This window comes from Coturnix japonica, chromosome 4 (genome assembly GCF_054131305.1).
Source record: "Coturnix japonica strain WE chromosome 4, WE-NBRP24, whole genome shotgun sequence".
NCBI lineage: Eukaryota > Metazoa > Chordata > Aves > Galliformes > Phasianidae > Coturnix > Coturnix japonica.
Genome location: NC_140666.1, coordinates 13,478,313 through 13,494,417, shown reverse-complemented (window position 1 = coordinate 13,494,417; position 16,105 = coordinate 13,478,313). Strand labels below are relative to the sequence as shown.

The window sequence follows — 16,105 nt, the reverse complement described above, 5'->3', positions numbered from 1 at the left end:
ACCATCCCTGGAGGTGTTCCAGAACCGTGGGGATGTGGCACTGAGGGACTGAGGTGCAGGTGAGTAGATGGCTGGATAAGATGATCTCAGAAGTCTTTCCTGACCTTCATGATTCTGTGATTCTATAACAGATTCCAAAACTCTTCCCGTTTCAAACACAGAGCTTCACCCTAAGGGAGCCAAAATGCCCTATTTCTCCCCAAACCTGGGACACCTGCACAGCAAGCAAGGGACAGGACTGGAAAACTGCATGCAGACTGTAGGAAGAGTCTCTCCCAGGGTATGCAGGTCTGGGCTCTGTCTGTGCCAGCAGCCATGTGGATTTGATCATCAAATGCCACCAACAGTGGGTCCACAGCAAAGCACCCAGCTGTGAATCTGACCCTGGAAGCTGGACAGGAAGCCGGCATGCTGAGTTTGCACGATGGGGTTCATACAACTTCAATGGATGGAAAACAACACACATTCCAGGTGCTTATCCAGTTTTGTCTCCTTCATTCGTGTTCTTTTGGAAGAGCAATGTCCGTGCTGCGGCACCAGCCTGGTGATTTTCCAGCAGACCGCCCAGCGCACCTGAGTGCATGCACAGCTCCTACATCATCCAGGCACGGGGCCCCCGGGCCCTATACATCACTGCAGTGCACAGACAGCTCCCAAAATACATCTGTCTGCGTAGACGGAGCGCCGCAGGAAGAGGCAGAGAATTCTGCAGTCGTTACACTCCCACGTGCCCACACCAGTGCTACGTTCAGATTGGCAGATCGATAATCGATGCCGCAATCAATAGCAGGGAATTTAGCTACATTATAAAAACAGTAAAATCAGCCAATAGTGAGAAATGACTATTGAGTCCCGTGTTTTCTGTACTCACTTAGTCTAATAATGGTGAATGATATTTTCCAAGTGCATTATTCAGCAATAAAAACACAGAATTATTTGATCTCTTTCTAACCTTTATGATTCTAAGCACTCCTTTTGACCCAGATTGAATGAGGCAACATCTGCAGAGCCTTTCACAAAATTGTACTCTGCGTGCACTATTGTAGGTCCGCCGCCAAAGATAAATGTTATTATTTTAAAACCATCATCCTACTAATAGATGAGCGCGCGCACTGCATTAGCACAGCCTGCAGATCTTTTGCGTTGGTGAGAAAATGCCAGAGGGTTTTTGCTTAATGGAATTTTACATACCTGACTTAGTATGGGTTAATGCAATCCACCAACACAGGAATTTTAAAACCTGCCCTGTGGCATACACCTGCCGTTACAAAAGATGGTGTAATCCGACAAGCTCACGTCCCCGTGAGGGCGGCGCGGCATTCACCTCCAAGTCTCCAACGGGATGCGGAGACAAAGAGCTCATCCACATAGCACTGCTGGGGTCACCCTGGTGTGCCCAGCATCACCACTGGCACACTGACCACTGCTGCAGCTGGCACAGCTGTTGCTTCACTCCAGAACTGGTCAGGAAGCCACACTGGGACACCACAGCGATGATCGCACAGCCTTTTCTCCATCAAACCTCCCACCAGTACAGTGCACATTGCCTGAACAGAAACATCCCAAAACACATAGTATCATAGAATCACAAGGTTGGAATGAACCTACAAGATCATCTGGTCCAACCATCCTCCCATTACCATTGCTACCACAAGCCACTAAACCATATCTCATAGCTCCTCACCCAGATGCCTCTTGAACACTGCCAGGCACAATGACTCCTCCAGCTCCCTGGGCAGGCAGCACATCTGCGGCTACCAAGGGACTCAGTGTCACCTTGCTGAGTGCTGGGGATGCTTCTGGAGATAGTGAGAAGGACCCCAGGATGGGGTCTGTGCTCTGTGCCTCACAACCGCTCACTGCCTATGCCAAGCACACTCTAATTTAAATTATAATTACTCTTATAGGTACACAGATTACAACTATTTATGCTACAAATAAGACCATCCTGTATTTTAATTAACAGAAAATGATTGGAACTCAACTATCGCCTCTGCTGGGAACAATATCTGATCATTTATTTAAGTGAGGCTGTGCACAGCCCCATATACAACCTGGCTGGGCAGCAGGAGCGGGCACAGCTGCTGGCACTATTATGTATTTATATTTACATATGTACCTGTGTATAAAACTCAGAGGGCAACAGCAGTATCTCCAGGAAAAAGCAGGCAGGAAGAAAGGAAGGGTCAGAGGATGGAAAAGCACTTTTGCAGCTGGGATGCTCCATTGTATTCAAAACACTCCAACCCAAAGTGATGCTGACAACATGATAGGCCAGGGACCAGGACAGGTAGTGCAATTTTTTGTGTCACAATAAAGGGCAAAAGGAATCATAAAACCTACAACAGTTCAGAGAAGCATCACCTGCCCTGCAGTGAAGCAGGGGAGCTCTCAGCAACTTTCTGCCCTTCAGCTGCAGCACATTGGTTGGACACAGGACAAACCAGAAGGATAACAACCCCACAACACTAGGGCAGAAAGGGATGACAGCTCTGCAGGGTGACTCTCTGGAGACAAAGCCCATCTCCTCTCCATAATCAGCTCATCAGACTCCCAGCTGAAAACAGAGAAAGGGGCCAGAAGGGCACCTGGCTGAGGGCTTCTGACCCCAAACACCTGGGAGGGCTCTAGGAGAAAAACACAGCCCTTCAAAAAGCTCGGTGTAAGGTTACCCAAAGGAGATGTGCGCTTGGCCCTAAATATTCCTTTGCATGCAGGTGCTTTATGCAAAACAAATTACAGAAGGAAGCCATGAGGTTCATGTTGTTCAATACAACAAGAGCTAATTTGGAAATTACTACACAAAAGGCTATAAATAGTGTGCAAGACCATCCTATGGATGTAATTTTTAAAAAGCTTACAGTAAGTCTTTCCTAATTTAAGGGAAAAGCCTTATCTACCGTGTGTAAATACACTCATGGGAGGTTTTTTGCGTGTAGACTTGACAAGTAAGAATTATGCATCAAATCCAAAATTCCTAACAGCAAAACAAGATGGGCTGCTATACTTTTGGTAAAAGCGAACCATAAAGCCACAACAAAGAGTATGAAAATATGTTATATACATCTCATTATATAGAATCACACAATATCCCAAGTTGGAAGAGACCCATAAGGATCACTGAGTCCAACCTGCGCCTCCACTCAGGACCAACTAAAAATCAGACTGTATGACTGTGCATATAATTATTTATATAACTACATACAATATATGACCCCTATACACTTCATGTACCTCTATAAATACACATAAATTCACGTACTTCTACAAATACATTGGACCAAGACAATCTTTACGGTCCTTTCCAACTCAAGCCATCCTCTGACAGTCTATAGCAAGCATATGGTGCACTATGTATTACATATCATGTATAGTCTATAAGATGCTGCATTTAACAATACAATCATTCCCATTCCCAGCATTCTACAGGCATCAGAGAAGAGGAGGATGTGTTCCCCACACAGCTCCAGCATCACATCACGCTCTGACCCACCTTTCCCCGCGGATCCCAGCAGCAAACCCCATGGAACCAGCACAGGAGCTGTCCGGTGCTGAACCCAACACCCACTGAACCCAACGCCGGCAAAGAGCAGGAGTAATGGGCGAGAGCCACTGCACACCATCAATGAGAGCTGGAGCACTTATCTCCGTCGCAAGGCATTCAAATGAACTTTTCAAATCAGACAGCTCGAAGCAATCACATTACAAGATGTACAATTGGGTTCAGCTGACCTCAGAGCAGAACAGACCTCAGAATAGAACAGACCTCAGAACGGAGCAGGCCATTGCTCATGTCTATAATGTTGTCTCTCAGTGCCAGGGGAACATCCGATGACACAATGCCGCACAGGAACAACCCCACCAAGGCATGCACTGTGCTCGCAGTCCCACAACCTCCCCCACCCCGACACCTCCCCATTGCCACCACCAACCTCCAAGCGCCCAAAGGCACAAAGCTCAAGTGCCACCAGCCACCCAGCACCCACAAGGCTCTGCAGAGCCATTCTGCAGCTTCTCAGTGGAACCCATGCAGCTCCTGGCCACCTCCAGCAGCAGAGAGGGGCAGCAGAGTCAGCAGCCCACAGAGCAGCCAGGCTGCCATTAGCTGCCAGACAGAGATGCTCACGCGTGAGAAGGCGGCGGTGCTAATTAGAGACGTGACCCGTGCCTGCACATCTCGGTGCAGCGCGGAGAGAAAAAAGTGCTGAGTTACAGTGACCTCCCAAGGAGAAAACAAGACTGGCAACGCTTTCTGCAAAGGCACTCTTCCGACTAGTTGAACATCATTGCTGATAATGCTTTAATTATTATCTCTGCTTAAAATAAGCCTTATTTCAACAGTCTGGCATGTCTTAGTGCTGCAAACTTTCTCCGGATTGGAAATTATCTCCTTTTTTTTTCCTGCTCTATACACGGTATTACTGAGAAGCAAGCCAAATCCCTTCCAATTATGTATCATGACGTTTCCCCAGTGTTACAGTAAAGCAAGGCCCTTCACTCCTAAATGGCACGGTTTATAACAAATTGTCTGTTATACCAGACAGAAACTGATTTCCTCAAACCGAGCATATTAAAGTGAGTACATTCATTCTGGTTGTAACACACAAAATGTGATTATAACAGACACATTTGGGGCTTTTTAAGGCTAGCGGAGAAGAGGAGGATAAGCTGGAGGGGAAGAAAGAATTGACAAGTAGAGAAATGACAGAGAAAGAGGAACAGCCACGCTCATTTCCTTCCTTACAAAACAAAAACCTTTGTGTGTTGTAGAAATGTGCTTTCGTTAACACCGCGAGATAGCCAGAGCAGAAAGTGCCTGCACTGCCTGAAACGAAAATTGCTCCATTGTGCTTAGAAAACCATTTCCTATGGTGAGCAGAGCGCTTTCCAGGTAGTAAAAAGCCTATCTGAAACCACCAGGGCCTTATCCCACAACTGTTGCTCGCTCCAATAATCCCCACTACTATGAGGAGCTCAAGTGAAATCAGTGTGAGTGAGGATTATGCCAGAGTGTGGCAGCGACTATGGCAGGATGACCGCTAATGCAGCTGTCTCCTATCCGATCTCTGGTACTGGGGTGCCCATGTCCAGTGCCACTGGCCATAGACTTTAAGGGGTCAATGACTGCTCTGTGGCGACCTGCTCCATTGGGGTGGCATTGGGCCAGCGCGATCCAAGCCAGGGGAGATGTCCCACCCATGTGGGGGCATTTCCCAAAGCCGTGCCCCCCCCAGAACAACATGGGGTGCCCAATGGCTGCAGAAACACAGGCAGAGCCATTGCACACACACAGCATTCTTTTCAAGCCAAAATTCAGGCATGCAAGTGTTACCCAAAGGTGGCTGATCTGCATGCAAATTGTGTCCCAGTGATCCTAAAACACTCTGCATTCAGACTGGTTTCCACACTGCCCCAATGCAACACGCATTTTTATCAAGGAAGCTGCCTAATGGTTCCAGCTACTTTAGGTTCCTCATCTCATGCTACAAAGTCCAAAGCTTACACACACCATCCAACCATGCACCAGCTGGACTCACATCTGATGCCCCCATGCTCAGCAAGCAACAAAGCCCTGGGTTCCAGCACTGACTGGTAATGCCTTCCCCACTCCCTGCTACAAACTGTGCCCAGGGCAGATGGGAACACTTGGTGCTACCACCACACCACGCACAACCCAGGGAAGGAATCCCATCAGCACCGACACAACCGTGGCCCCACGCATCCCAGTCCCGAGGCTGTTGGAGCCAATGATCCTTGCTCTGCAGCCCAGCAGCACGGCACCACACAGTACTCCCACTCAGAGGCAACCACCACGAGCATCATATGCTAAGTGACACTGCAGCGACATGTTTACCTCCGTGCTTTATCTCTCATCAAGCAGTGCGTTGCCTTCCATCAGCGCGGGAGGAGAAGTGACTCTGAGGTGGAGCGCCAGCGCTATCTCCGTGCCACTGACACCTATTAAAGGCTCCCGGGGGATGCGGCAGCAGCCTCGTCACTGCAGGCACCACCAGGCGGCTCTGCCACGTGCTCCCAGTGTGCTGAGGGGAGAGCTCATCACTCCAGGAACACCGCACTTGGGCTGGGTTTGTTATTGCTCCATCAGCCTCACCTGGAGGTGCATTGACAGCAATCTGCGCAGGGGTATAATTACAGCCCGTAGCAACCACTGGCAAAATGACAGACTGCGGTGGCTACAGACAGCAGCACTCTGTGCAAGGAGCAGGATTTGGGCAGTGGGATCACAGGAAGGGGCTGAAGGAGGGCATATGATTTGGGTGCACCTGAGCAGAGTGTGGAGAAGCTTGGGAACCTCCACAGGCAGCACCTGGCATGAGGTGATGTACAACATGACAAGGGGGTGATGCACAACAACTTGAAATGCTGAAGATGAACAGCATGACGAGGGCAATGTCTGACACAGGGATGATGCATAAGCTGAGATAAGGAAGATGCACAGTGTGATGCACAACAATCTGGCATGGAGGTGGTAACACAATGGCCACACCTCACTTTGGTACCGTGTTCTGCAGACACCATGTGGGGCAGACAGGAGGTGGCTGTGGTCACTGCTGACTCCTGATGCTGCTCCAGCACCAGGCAGCCACCTCACTCTTGGGGGGCACCTGGGTTTGTAGGAGTGGGCTGCACCCAGCAACACCAGCAGGATAACTGCCCTTTTAATAGCTGGAAATGTACTGTGGGGGGCACTCTTCAAAAAAAAAAAAAAAAAAAGAAATAAGAAACAATCCCACCACAAAACAAACATCCAAGCAGCCTCCAGTTGGGATGTCTCTGACCCTGGCCCTTCTGTACTGCAGCATCCCCAGTGAGAGAACCCACGGCCCAATGGGAGGAACACTCATCCATGGCCGGGGTACCCCTCTGGAGCACAACAGAGCCTCATGAGGGCACCCAGCTGGAGGAAGCTGGGCTCTGAGTAGGGACAGGAGCCTCCCACTTCCTGCTCAGAGGGCTGCTGACACTCCAGGGCAGCAAACCATAGTGCTTCTCACCAGAGACAAATTCATTTTTGCAGGCCATGCACCGGTACTTAGCAATGTTGTTCTGGGGGGGCACGGCTTTGGGCCCTGGCTTGGATTGCACTGGCCCAGACACAAGGTCTGGGGAGAAGTAAGAACAAGACTCTATGATTTGCATCCACAAGCACTGGTTCTACGCTCAGGTGCTAAAACACCGGAGGTCAGGGTGTGCTTCACCACTACATAGAATCACTAAGGATGAAAAAACCACTAAGATCATCTAGTCCAACCCCAACCAACCCCCACCGTACCTGTAACCACGTCCCTCAGTGCCACATCCCCATGGTTCTGGAACACCTCCAGAGAAGGAGACTTCAGCACCTCCCTGGGCAGCCTGTGCCACTGCATCGGTGCTCTTTCTGATAAATAGTACAAGACTGGGCCCACGACTATCAAGTGTTTCCAGCAGCCCTGCTGTCTCACAGCAGGCCAGGCTCTGTTCTCCACAGCACAAGTCTGAATCTGAAGCAGCTCCACAGTCTCCAGGAGCATCACTTTGCATTTACACCAGCACCGCAAGCGCAGAACAGCACTAACCATAAATATTTTAGGAGCTTTTTCAGCTTTGTTATTCCGTTCAAAGCAGGAAACATGACAAACCTTTGATTGTTTTGCTTAATACTAAACAATAGTTCAAAGAGAGACAAACAAGCAACATTAAATGACGCCTGTGATGTACAGAAAAGCCAATGAATTAGGAGAACCTGATGAGGACAACGTGGAACACGGCAGCACCTTCACTTGGTACCACCCGTTGGCAGCACACCAATGTGTGCTGCATTCCCAGTAGGACAGGGGATAAGCGATAGCACCAGAAGGGTTTTAAGGACCTCATAAAAACTCCTGTCAATCCAACAAACACATCTTCCTTTGAGTCAACACACTCAAAGTCCTGTTACAAAGCACACAGAGTCACGCCACGCCACGCCAGCATTCCCCAACTGGGAGCTGTGCCTGATGGGAGAAGCACCCACCTGTAAACACGTGCCACGACCACGCAGAACCCACAAGAAGCGATTCAACATTGCCCATCTCTCCCAACAGAGATGGAGGTGAGTGCCCAGCCATGCGCTTGCTCCTTGCCCACCATCCATCACTCAGCAACACCAACTCATCGACTCAGCCCGGCGGCACAGCACCATCAGCAGTACCCAGGCAGGACTCACCTCGGGCAGCGGCATCCCGTTGATAATGAGGTCGGGCTGCTGGGGGCTCTGCCCCGTGAAGGTGTGGTGGTAGATGTGGTTGGAGCCGGCGTTGCGGCTGTTCTGGCTCTCCACGTTGAGGAAGGTGCTGTCGGAGCGGCGGCAGCCCAGTGGCAGAGTCTGCTGGTGGTAGTCGAAGTAGTTGAGGGACGATGTGAGGGAGGAGCAGCTCACAACGTTCATTTTATCCGTCTCCTCCACGTCGCGCGGAACCAGGCGGATATCGTTCTTGCTGATTTTCTTTTTCTTGCTTGATTTCTTCTGATGCCCATAGGAGTACTCTGCGATTCTGGGGGAGGGAAGAAAAAGGAAAAGCTGAGAGCATCCCAAACTCTGCCCCTGAAAGGAGCACTCGGAGAGCTTGTGGGCTTGGCCCCGTCTCCATGCAGGATTCAGACACACGCATTACGTCACATTCGGGCTCTTGTGACACAGAACAGTCTGGAACCCATTTTCCTATGTACAACGTATTCGGGTCAGACATGAAAGCAAAGGGGAAATGGCCCTGCTTTTTTTTTTTTTTTTTTTTCCCAGTGTTTCTAATTGCTGATTTTTAGTGACTGGGAGTAAAGTCCAGCCTGCAGAAGAGAAAAATGGAGATGTTAAAATCCATGAACTGAAAAGGGTATCTGCATTCATTTCCATGCGTAATAAGGATTTTAAAAGTGATTTAATTTGGTCCCCGTAATGAAAATTCAAAATGAATAGTGGATTTTTTCCCAGTTCATTTTCCATAGCAGTAAATAAAGCAGACTCGGAAGCAGCCCTGCCTGGCAAGCTCTATTTCTCGCACTCCAAAGGCCGTTTGTTTATTAGCGCTCTATCCAAAGCGCTCGTATTTTGGCTATCTCCTGGCAATACCTGATCGCTGCAATCTCTCCTCCAGCCATGCCTCTCTGCCTCACTCATCCCCTGACACACACACACCCCTCTGCTGGGAAAGGCATTCATCTTCTGGAAATCGGAGAACAACAACTGTGTTTTGCAAAGAGAAATGATCCTTCCTGACCTTTCTTTCTTTTTTTGTAACTGCAAGCTTGCTTTTTCTCCCTTTCTTCCCCAGTTTTGCTTCCCACCTTCCAAAAGAATCAGCTGATGAAGTGTCTTGTTGCCTTCTACATAACACCAGCGGTTGGGGGGTGGGGGGAAAAGAAGTTACCATAAAGCACAGCTCAGAACATAAGGAACACCACCGCACCTTGTGCTAACTCTGCAGGCTGAGCTTGGAGAGCTGGGGCTTCTCCTTCCAACACAGCCCCATTGAGGCACGCACAGCTCTGAGCAGCTCAGCACTTCCCAGGGCACACCGCAGCTTGCACACCTGAAAGCCAGGAGTTTGCCCCTCTGCTTAGTATGTGTTATAAAATAACCCACCAAACACAACAACTGCAGCTGAAATAATAGGATGAATGAATAACACAGTTTATCTAGAAAGGCAAATATTGGGCAAATACTCTTGTTCCAGAAAGCTAATTGCCTGAGCATGAAAATGCCACCAAGCTGAGGAGCTCTCTCGTATAACCTTATGTGCCTCGTAAATTCGCACGTTTTATGAAGCCTCTCCACCAGATGTTGCAAGGAACATCAGAAATAAAGCACTGGAAGCCCAAGTGCAAACACAGCACGGCGTGTCCGGTGACCACAGGCAGAGCTGGGGCAATGCATTGCCCCTCTCCCTCTGCAGCTGACTCCTGCTGATCACCGATAGCAGCCCGCGCCTTCCCCAAGCGCGGCAATAAATCAGAGCAAGGCAGGGATTTCTGTTGTGCCAACAATCCATACGCCGCCGAGTCGCCTAACAACGCTTGATGAAGCTTTAATTGTTTTGTTTACCTAAATGTTTAAGTTTGGCAATGTGAGATCCCAATTATTTCCCGCAGGCATTCATTTTGTTGTCCTTTCTCTATTGACCAATTATTTAATTAAACTGCACTTCATTAATCCCTAAGCCATCACAGCAAACCCAGCGCCCATACACACGCGTGAAGCTGCAAGGGGCACCACGACGTGATTTTTATACGTTCGGATCCCATTCATGTTTAATGGGCCGAGCTGGAAAGAAATCTGCTATATTAGCTCCCCGTAACACAGCACAGAGCCAGTTCTATTTGCAGATGATTTTTTTCCCCCCCATCGTGCAGAAAGGCTTAAAAATACACTTTGTGTTGTGAAAACGGGGTGTAAAAAATCAAACTCTGCAGCATTATTTCTGCATAAATAAAACTTTAAGGACCGCACAACCCCCTTCTCTTCTCCCCTCTCCCCCCCAAAGAATGGCCACAGGTGATGCCAGGTTTCAAAGGTAGAGCAAAATTAATTTCCATTCCTCCCATCTGAAATGACTCAGTGCTGAAGGAATGGAGAAGTCATGGCTATTTCACTAGTAACAGGATTAAACCATTTATGAGGCATTGCAGCTGCTCTTTTATGGCATCTGATTGATATTCATGTGTGGTTAGCGTTTGTCTACTAACTTGTGTAACACAGAGAATAGTAAAAGAGAGACAATAATCGCAGGGCTGTTACATATTCAGGGGCTCAGTTCCACATCTTCCCCTTTCAGCCGGCTCTGACCTGCCCTCCTGCATTTCGGACCGCGCGCCCACATTCAGCCTGGGCAAAAGAATGCAGCGCTGCAAAAATAACTGCGAGAGCCCAGCTCTCAGCCACTGCGTCCCCATCACTTCCATCCGACTCTAGGGATGGAAAGCTTTGGGGAGCATTTATCCGCTCGGCTGCATTGTCCTCCATGGCTGAGCCACATCCACGCCACGGGCACACAATGGCTCTTAGAGGGAAGGAAGGGCCCACCATCCCCACTGCTGTGGGCACCACCAGGATGCCACTCTGTGGTCCTGTGGTACATAGGTGGGATGGTGGATCCGTCCCCAAGGCACTTCTGTACAGAGCAGAACCCAACGCCCGCCGCAACAGATTGGCAAATGAAAAATGATGCCAGCCCTCACCTCGGCGTGGGGCTCGCTTCTTCCCCCTGAGAAGTGCTCTAAAGCTCCTAAGGACATCTCACAGACCTGCGGCTCGCTGCTGCTGCTAAAGCAAACCCCAGGCATACAACAGCAAAAGGAAAAATAACTGTGCTCACAGGAATCAAAGCAGCCCCTGGCCGGTACACAGAAATAAAGATGTTCTTTACCTGCAGTTATAGGTCCTGATTTCCTTGTTATCCCTTTTGCACTTTACTGCCACGAAGATCATGGTGACAAAAAGAATGGCTGCAATAGACCCCAGGGCAATAATGAAAATCAGGGAGAGGTTAACAGATCCTATGGACTCCTGGGCATCCAGGGCTGGGGACAGGTAGATCAAAATCAAGGCAGAGGCCGACAGGGATGTTTTTCCATGGTCATGAGCCACCACGATCAGCTCGTAGGCTGTCTTGGCATTCTCCCCAAAGGCTCTGGTGGTCCTTATCTCTCCATTGACCTGGTCTATCTCAAAAAATCCTCTGTCTCCTTCCACCATTTCATAGGAAAGCCTGCCATTTTCACCCTCATCATAGTCATCTGCCTTGACCACTGTCACCAAGTAGCCAACTCCTGCGTTCCGGGGGATGTACACCTCCGCGGTCCCATTGACCAGCGGTGGGGCCGTGATCACTGGGGTGTTGTCATTGACGTCCAGGACGATCACCCTGACTGTGGCATTGCTCTGCAGAGAGGGATTGCCCCCATCTTTTGCCAAGACTTTGAATTCAAAGGCCTTGGTCTGTTCATGATTGAAGGACCTCAAAGCATAGATATCTCCAGAGTTGGGGTTGATGGAGACATAGGTGAAGACAGGCATGTCCCTGACTTGGGAGGGCACGATCTGATAGGAGACGCTGCCATTGAGGCCCAGATCAGGGTCCCTTGCTGACACAGAGAGGAGGTAGGCCCCCGGGGTGTTGTTCTCCTGCACGATGACCTGGTAGTAGGGCTTGGAAAAGTGAGGGTGGTTGTCATTCTCGTCGGTGATCTTGACAGTGAAGGACTTGGTAGCCTGCAAGGAGGGGACACCATTGTCCTTGGCCTGGATGGTGAGGTTGTACTGGTCCCTTTGCTCACGGTCCAGACGCCCATCCACCAGGATGGTGGAGAAGCTCTCATACTCCTGCAGCCGGAATGGCACGTTGCCCAGCAGCTTGCACTGCACACGTCCATTGGCCCCTGAGTCACGGTCTGAGACCCGCACCAGGGCAATGACATACCCCGGAGGGGCATTCTCGCTCACCTCCACCAGCTCACTGTTGACAGAGAGAAGGTTGATGAGGGGAGGGTTGTCATTGGCATCCTGCACGCTGATGGTCACTTTGCAGTGGGCAGGGATGGAGTTAGGTCCCAAGTCCTTGGCCTGCACATCCAGCTCGTATACATGTCCCTCCTCATAGTCAATGGCACCACTGACTGTGATGAGGCCGCTCTGAGGGTCGATCTGGAAGAGCTCTCGAGCCCGGTCGGAGACATAGCTGTGGAAAGAGTAGAGCACCTGCCCATTGGTCCCCTCATCAGGGTCAGAGGCGTTGAGGCGGATGACTGGTGTGCCCGGTGGGGCATTTTCAGGCACGCTGACAGTGTAGGCCGGTTCCTCGAAGAGTGGGTTGTTGTCATTGGAGTCAATGACGCGGATGCTAAGCTCCACTGTGCCAAAGTTGGGCGGGTCACCGCCATCCAGTGCCGTGATCACGTAACTGTAGTGGGACTGGGTCTCACGGTCCAGGCTCTTCTCTACCACCAACTCAGCAAAGCGAGAGCCATCTCCCCGTGTCTTGGTCTCCAGCCCAAAGAGGTCATTGGGTGTGATCTGATAGCTCTGCACTCCAAAGCTGCCTGAGTCTGGGTCATAAGCACTCTCCAATGGGACACGGGTGCCGGGGCTGGCAGTCTCTGAGATCTCCAGCTCGATTTGGTCAGTGGGGAAGCTGGGCGCGTTATCGTTGAGGTCCTTGATCTCCAGCTTGATCACACAGATCTCCATGGAACTGGACATCACCTCCAGTGAGATGACGCACTTGGGGCTCTGCCGGCACAGCAGGTCCCGGTCGATCTTCTGCTTGGTGACCAGCAGCCCGGACCCGGGGTTGATGTCCACCAGGTGGGGGGCCGAGTTGGAGACCACTCGGAAGGCGGTGGGCTGCCGGGGGTCTATCACGAAGCCGGCGTCCCGCGCGTCCTTGGCGACGTTGGCGATCACGGTGCCGGCCCGCTGCTCCTCCTCCACCGAGTACTTGAGGTTGACGAGGGCGCCGGCGCCGGCCCAAAGCAAGGCAGCCCCCAGCAGCGCCGGGAGAGCCCCCATCGCCGCACCCGCCCCCTCCGGCCGCCGCGTCGCGCCCCGACGGCCGCTCGCTTCAGGGGCCGCCCGTCCGCATGCGGGCAGCTCCCGGCGGAGCGACCCGGCGGCGGCGGCGGGCGGGAGCGGGCACCGGAGCCGCGGTCCCCCCGCGTCCACGCCAACGCCGCCCGCTCAGCAGCTCGGAGCCGGCGGTGCAGAGGATGGGCCGGGCATGGCGAGCGGCAGCGGGAAGCCGAGCGAGAAGCCGAGCCGAGCCCGAGCCGAGGCTGAACCCGCTCCCGCCGGCGCTCGCTGCGGCGGCCGCACGCCACTGCCCGCAGTCCGGAGCGCCGGCGGGCGGCGCGGGGGCGGGAGGCGCGGGGGTGGGAAACGGAGCGGAGCGTCCAATGGGGGCGAGGGGGCGGGGGGGGAGCGGGGCTCTTCCATCAATGGGAGCGAGCCGAGCCGTGCTGCCCACCGGGGGGCGGGGACGAGGCGGGGTCTGCGGAGCGGAGCGGAGCGGGGCGCGCTGTGCTGTGTGCGGGGCCGGGAGCGCATCAAGTGCGGGCGCGTTTGGAGGCACCTCGGCACCGTGGGAAGCGGCGCTGCCGGGGCTTTTCCCTGCGGCTCCCGCGCGGGCAGCGCGCCCAACTCGCCGCTCGTTATCTTTAATTCCCTGGGAAAAGCTGCGGGCTGCCTGTACGCTTAGAAAAGGAACTTCTAAACGCGATGTGCCGCACAGCGGACACGCAGTTGGGCCGCACTGTGATTGCACAGCGCGGAGAAGCGGCCGTGCACCGAGTGCTGGACGGTCTGTGCTTCTCCACCCCCCTCACCCCCCTCCATACGGCCTCGGGCAGCGGCGCGACACCCGGCCCTGTAGGGCGGCTCCGGAGCTTTTAGCTGCGAAGTTGTAGCCAAGCGGAATCCCGGAGGGTTTAAAACACAACGATAATAAAAATTAAAGAAGGGCCGGGTGCTGGCGCTTCTCTGTGGCAAACCGCCCCGGGAACCCGCGGGTCGATAGCGGCCGGGCGGCGCCGGGGCGGGCTGAGGGTCAGGGTGCGGGGTCGGCGGTGGGGGGGGGAGCGGCTTCGGCCCCCGGGTAGCGCGGAGCGGGAGCGCCGTCGGGGCCCGAGCGGCTTCGCAGGCACAATGGTGCCACCTCGCGGGCTGTACGGGCACGGCAGCATCACCGGACACCGCGCTGGGGGCAGCAGCTCGGGCCATGAGAGCATCATCCCCCCTTATGGGGACATCATCCCCGGGGATACCCTTATGGGGACAACAACAGCGGGGATACCCTGCTGGGGACAGCATCCACGAGGATACCCTGCTGGGGACGCCCGCCCTGGGGACACCATTCCTACGGGCGCCTCCCCCAGCGACACTCACCCTGGGGACATCCCACCTCGGGTGCCCACGGACAAGGTTGACAAGGGTTCGTGCTCCTGCCGCGTGTCCTATTGGATTCCCACACCTGGAGCAGCTCCTCGCCCCGCCCTGGAGGAAGGGAGGCGGCAGGTGGGGACGGGGCGGGTGGGGACAGCTCTGCTGCGGCGCTTGTGTCGCCTTCCTCGGAACAATTGATTCTGATGGCTTGAAGTGTGCCACGCGGATCGGAAAGCCGGCTGAAGGCTCATAAACAAAGGGTAATTAGAAACAGGGGGAGGTGTTGATGGGGTACTGCAGGGATCTAGGTTAGGTCTGCTCTCATTTAATACCCTCATTAATGACCTGGAAAGAGGGAGTAAACTGCGCGTTAATGAAGTTGGCAGATGATGGTGTGCTGGGAGGTGCTGCGAGCTCCAGCAGGTGTGGAAAATTAACACGGAAGGGCCCAGCAAGGTTGGAAACATGGGCAGGAAACAACAAAATGAGGTGGGCGCTGAGCACTTGGCTGTGACCAGAGATGGAGGGGCACAGCTGGGGGGGATGAGGATGCTGAGTCTCCCCCAGGTGAGGCAAATGTCTCTGGCAACAGGTTGGAGGTAATGATCAAAGGCACAGACTGACCAAGTTCAGAAGGAAGATTCAAAGGTTCAAATAAATATATATACCTATATATATATATTGCTTGGGTAAGAGCTGTATGTCAGGAGGCAAACAGAGCCTTATGGAAGTGGTTGGAGTAGAGAGGGAGGGAGGGAAGGAATTATTTAACACTGGACATGGGGCATCACCAAGAGGGATGATGGGAAATGAAAGAATGGAGCGTTTAGGTGGAATGTCACAGGGGAAAAAAAATCTCCTCTGCTGACAGTGGGAATTATGAAGCTGCGACGTATTTCCCCGGAGGGAGAAAGTTGTGCAGTGGAGATATGTAAAGCAGAGGGAATCAGGTGAGCACTAAGGGGACGTGAGGAGGAACAGAGGCTGGGCAGGGACCCACCTCCTTTTCCAGCTCTTTTTCTGCTGAAATATTTCCTTCTTAAGTCTGAGAGTTTTATTTATTGCCTGCGTGTCTTTCTGCTGCTGCGATAAAGGAAACTGCTGATGTGATGGAGGCACCAGGCAGGCGGGCAAAGGCTCTGAGATCTGAAAAGATTCCCCTCCGTTTGGCGATGAAGGGGTGGGCGCAGCGAT

At 52.5% G+C, this 16,105-nt stretch overlaps 1 protein-coding gene across 5 annotated transcripts in view; it reads right to left on the bottom strand.

The window, feature by feature from the left end:
* Positions 1-13,875, bottom strand: part of PCDH19 (protocadherin 19) — a 52,774-nt gene extending 38,899 nt beyond the window's left edge. For 4 of the 5 annotated variants that reach the window (XM_015860396.3, XM_015860397.3, XM_015860398.3 and 1 more), the window contains exons 1-2: positions 11,403-13,875; positions 8,210-8,537 (exon numbers count right to left, since the gene is read on the bottom strand). In XM_015860396.3, the coding sequence (XP_015715882.1) occupies positions 8,210-8,537; positions 11,403-13,543 (2,469 nt within the window). In that variant the 5' untranslated portion in view covers positions 13,544-13,875. The remainder of the gene's footprint in view (positions 1-8,209; positions 8,538-11,402) is intronic. The other variant, XM_085544577.1, reaches the window with a different exon arrangement.
* Positions 13,876-16,105: the final 2,230 nt, after the last annotated feature.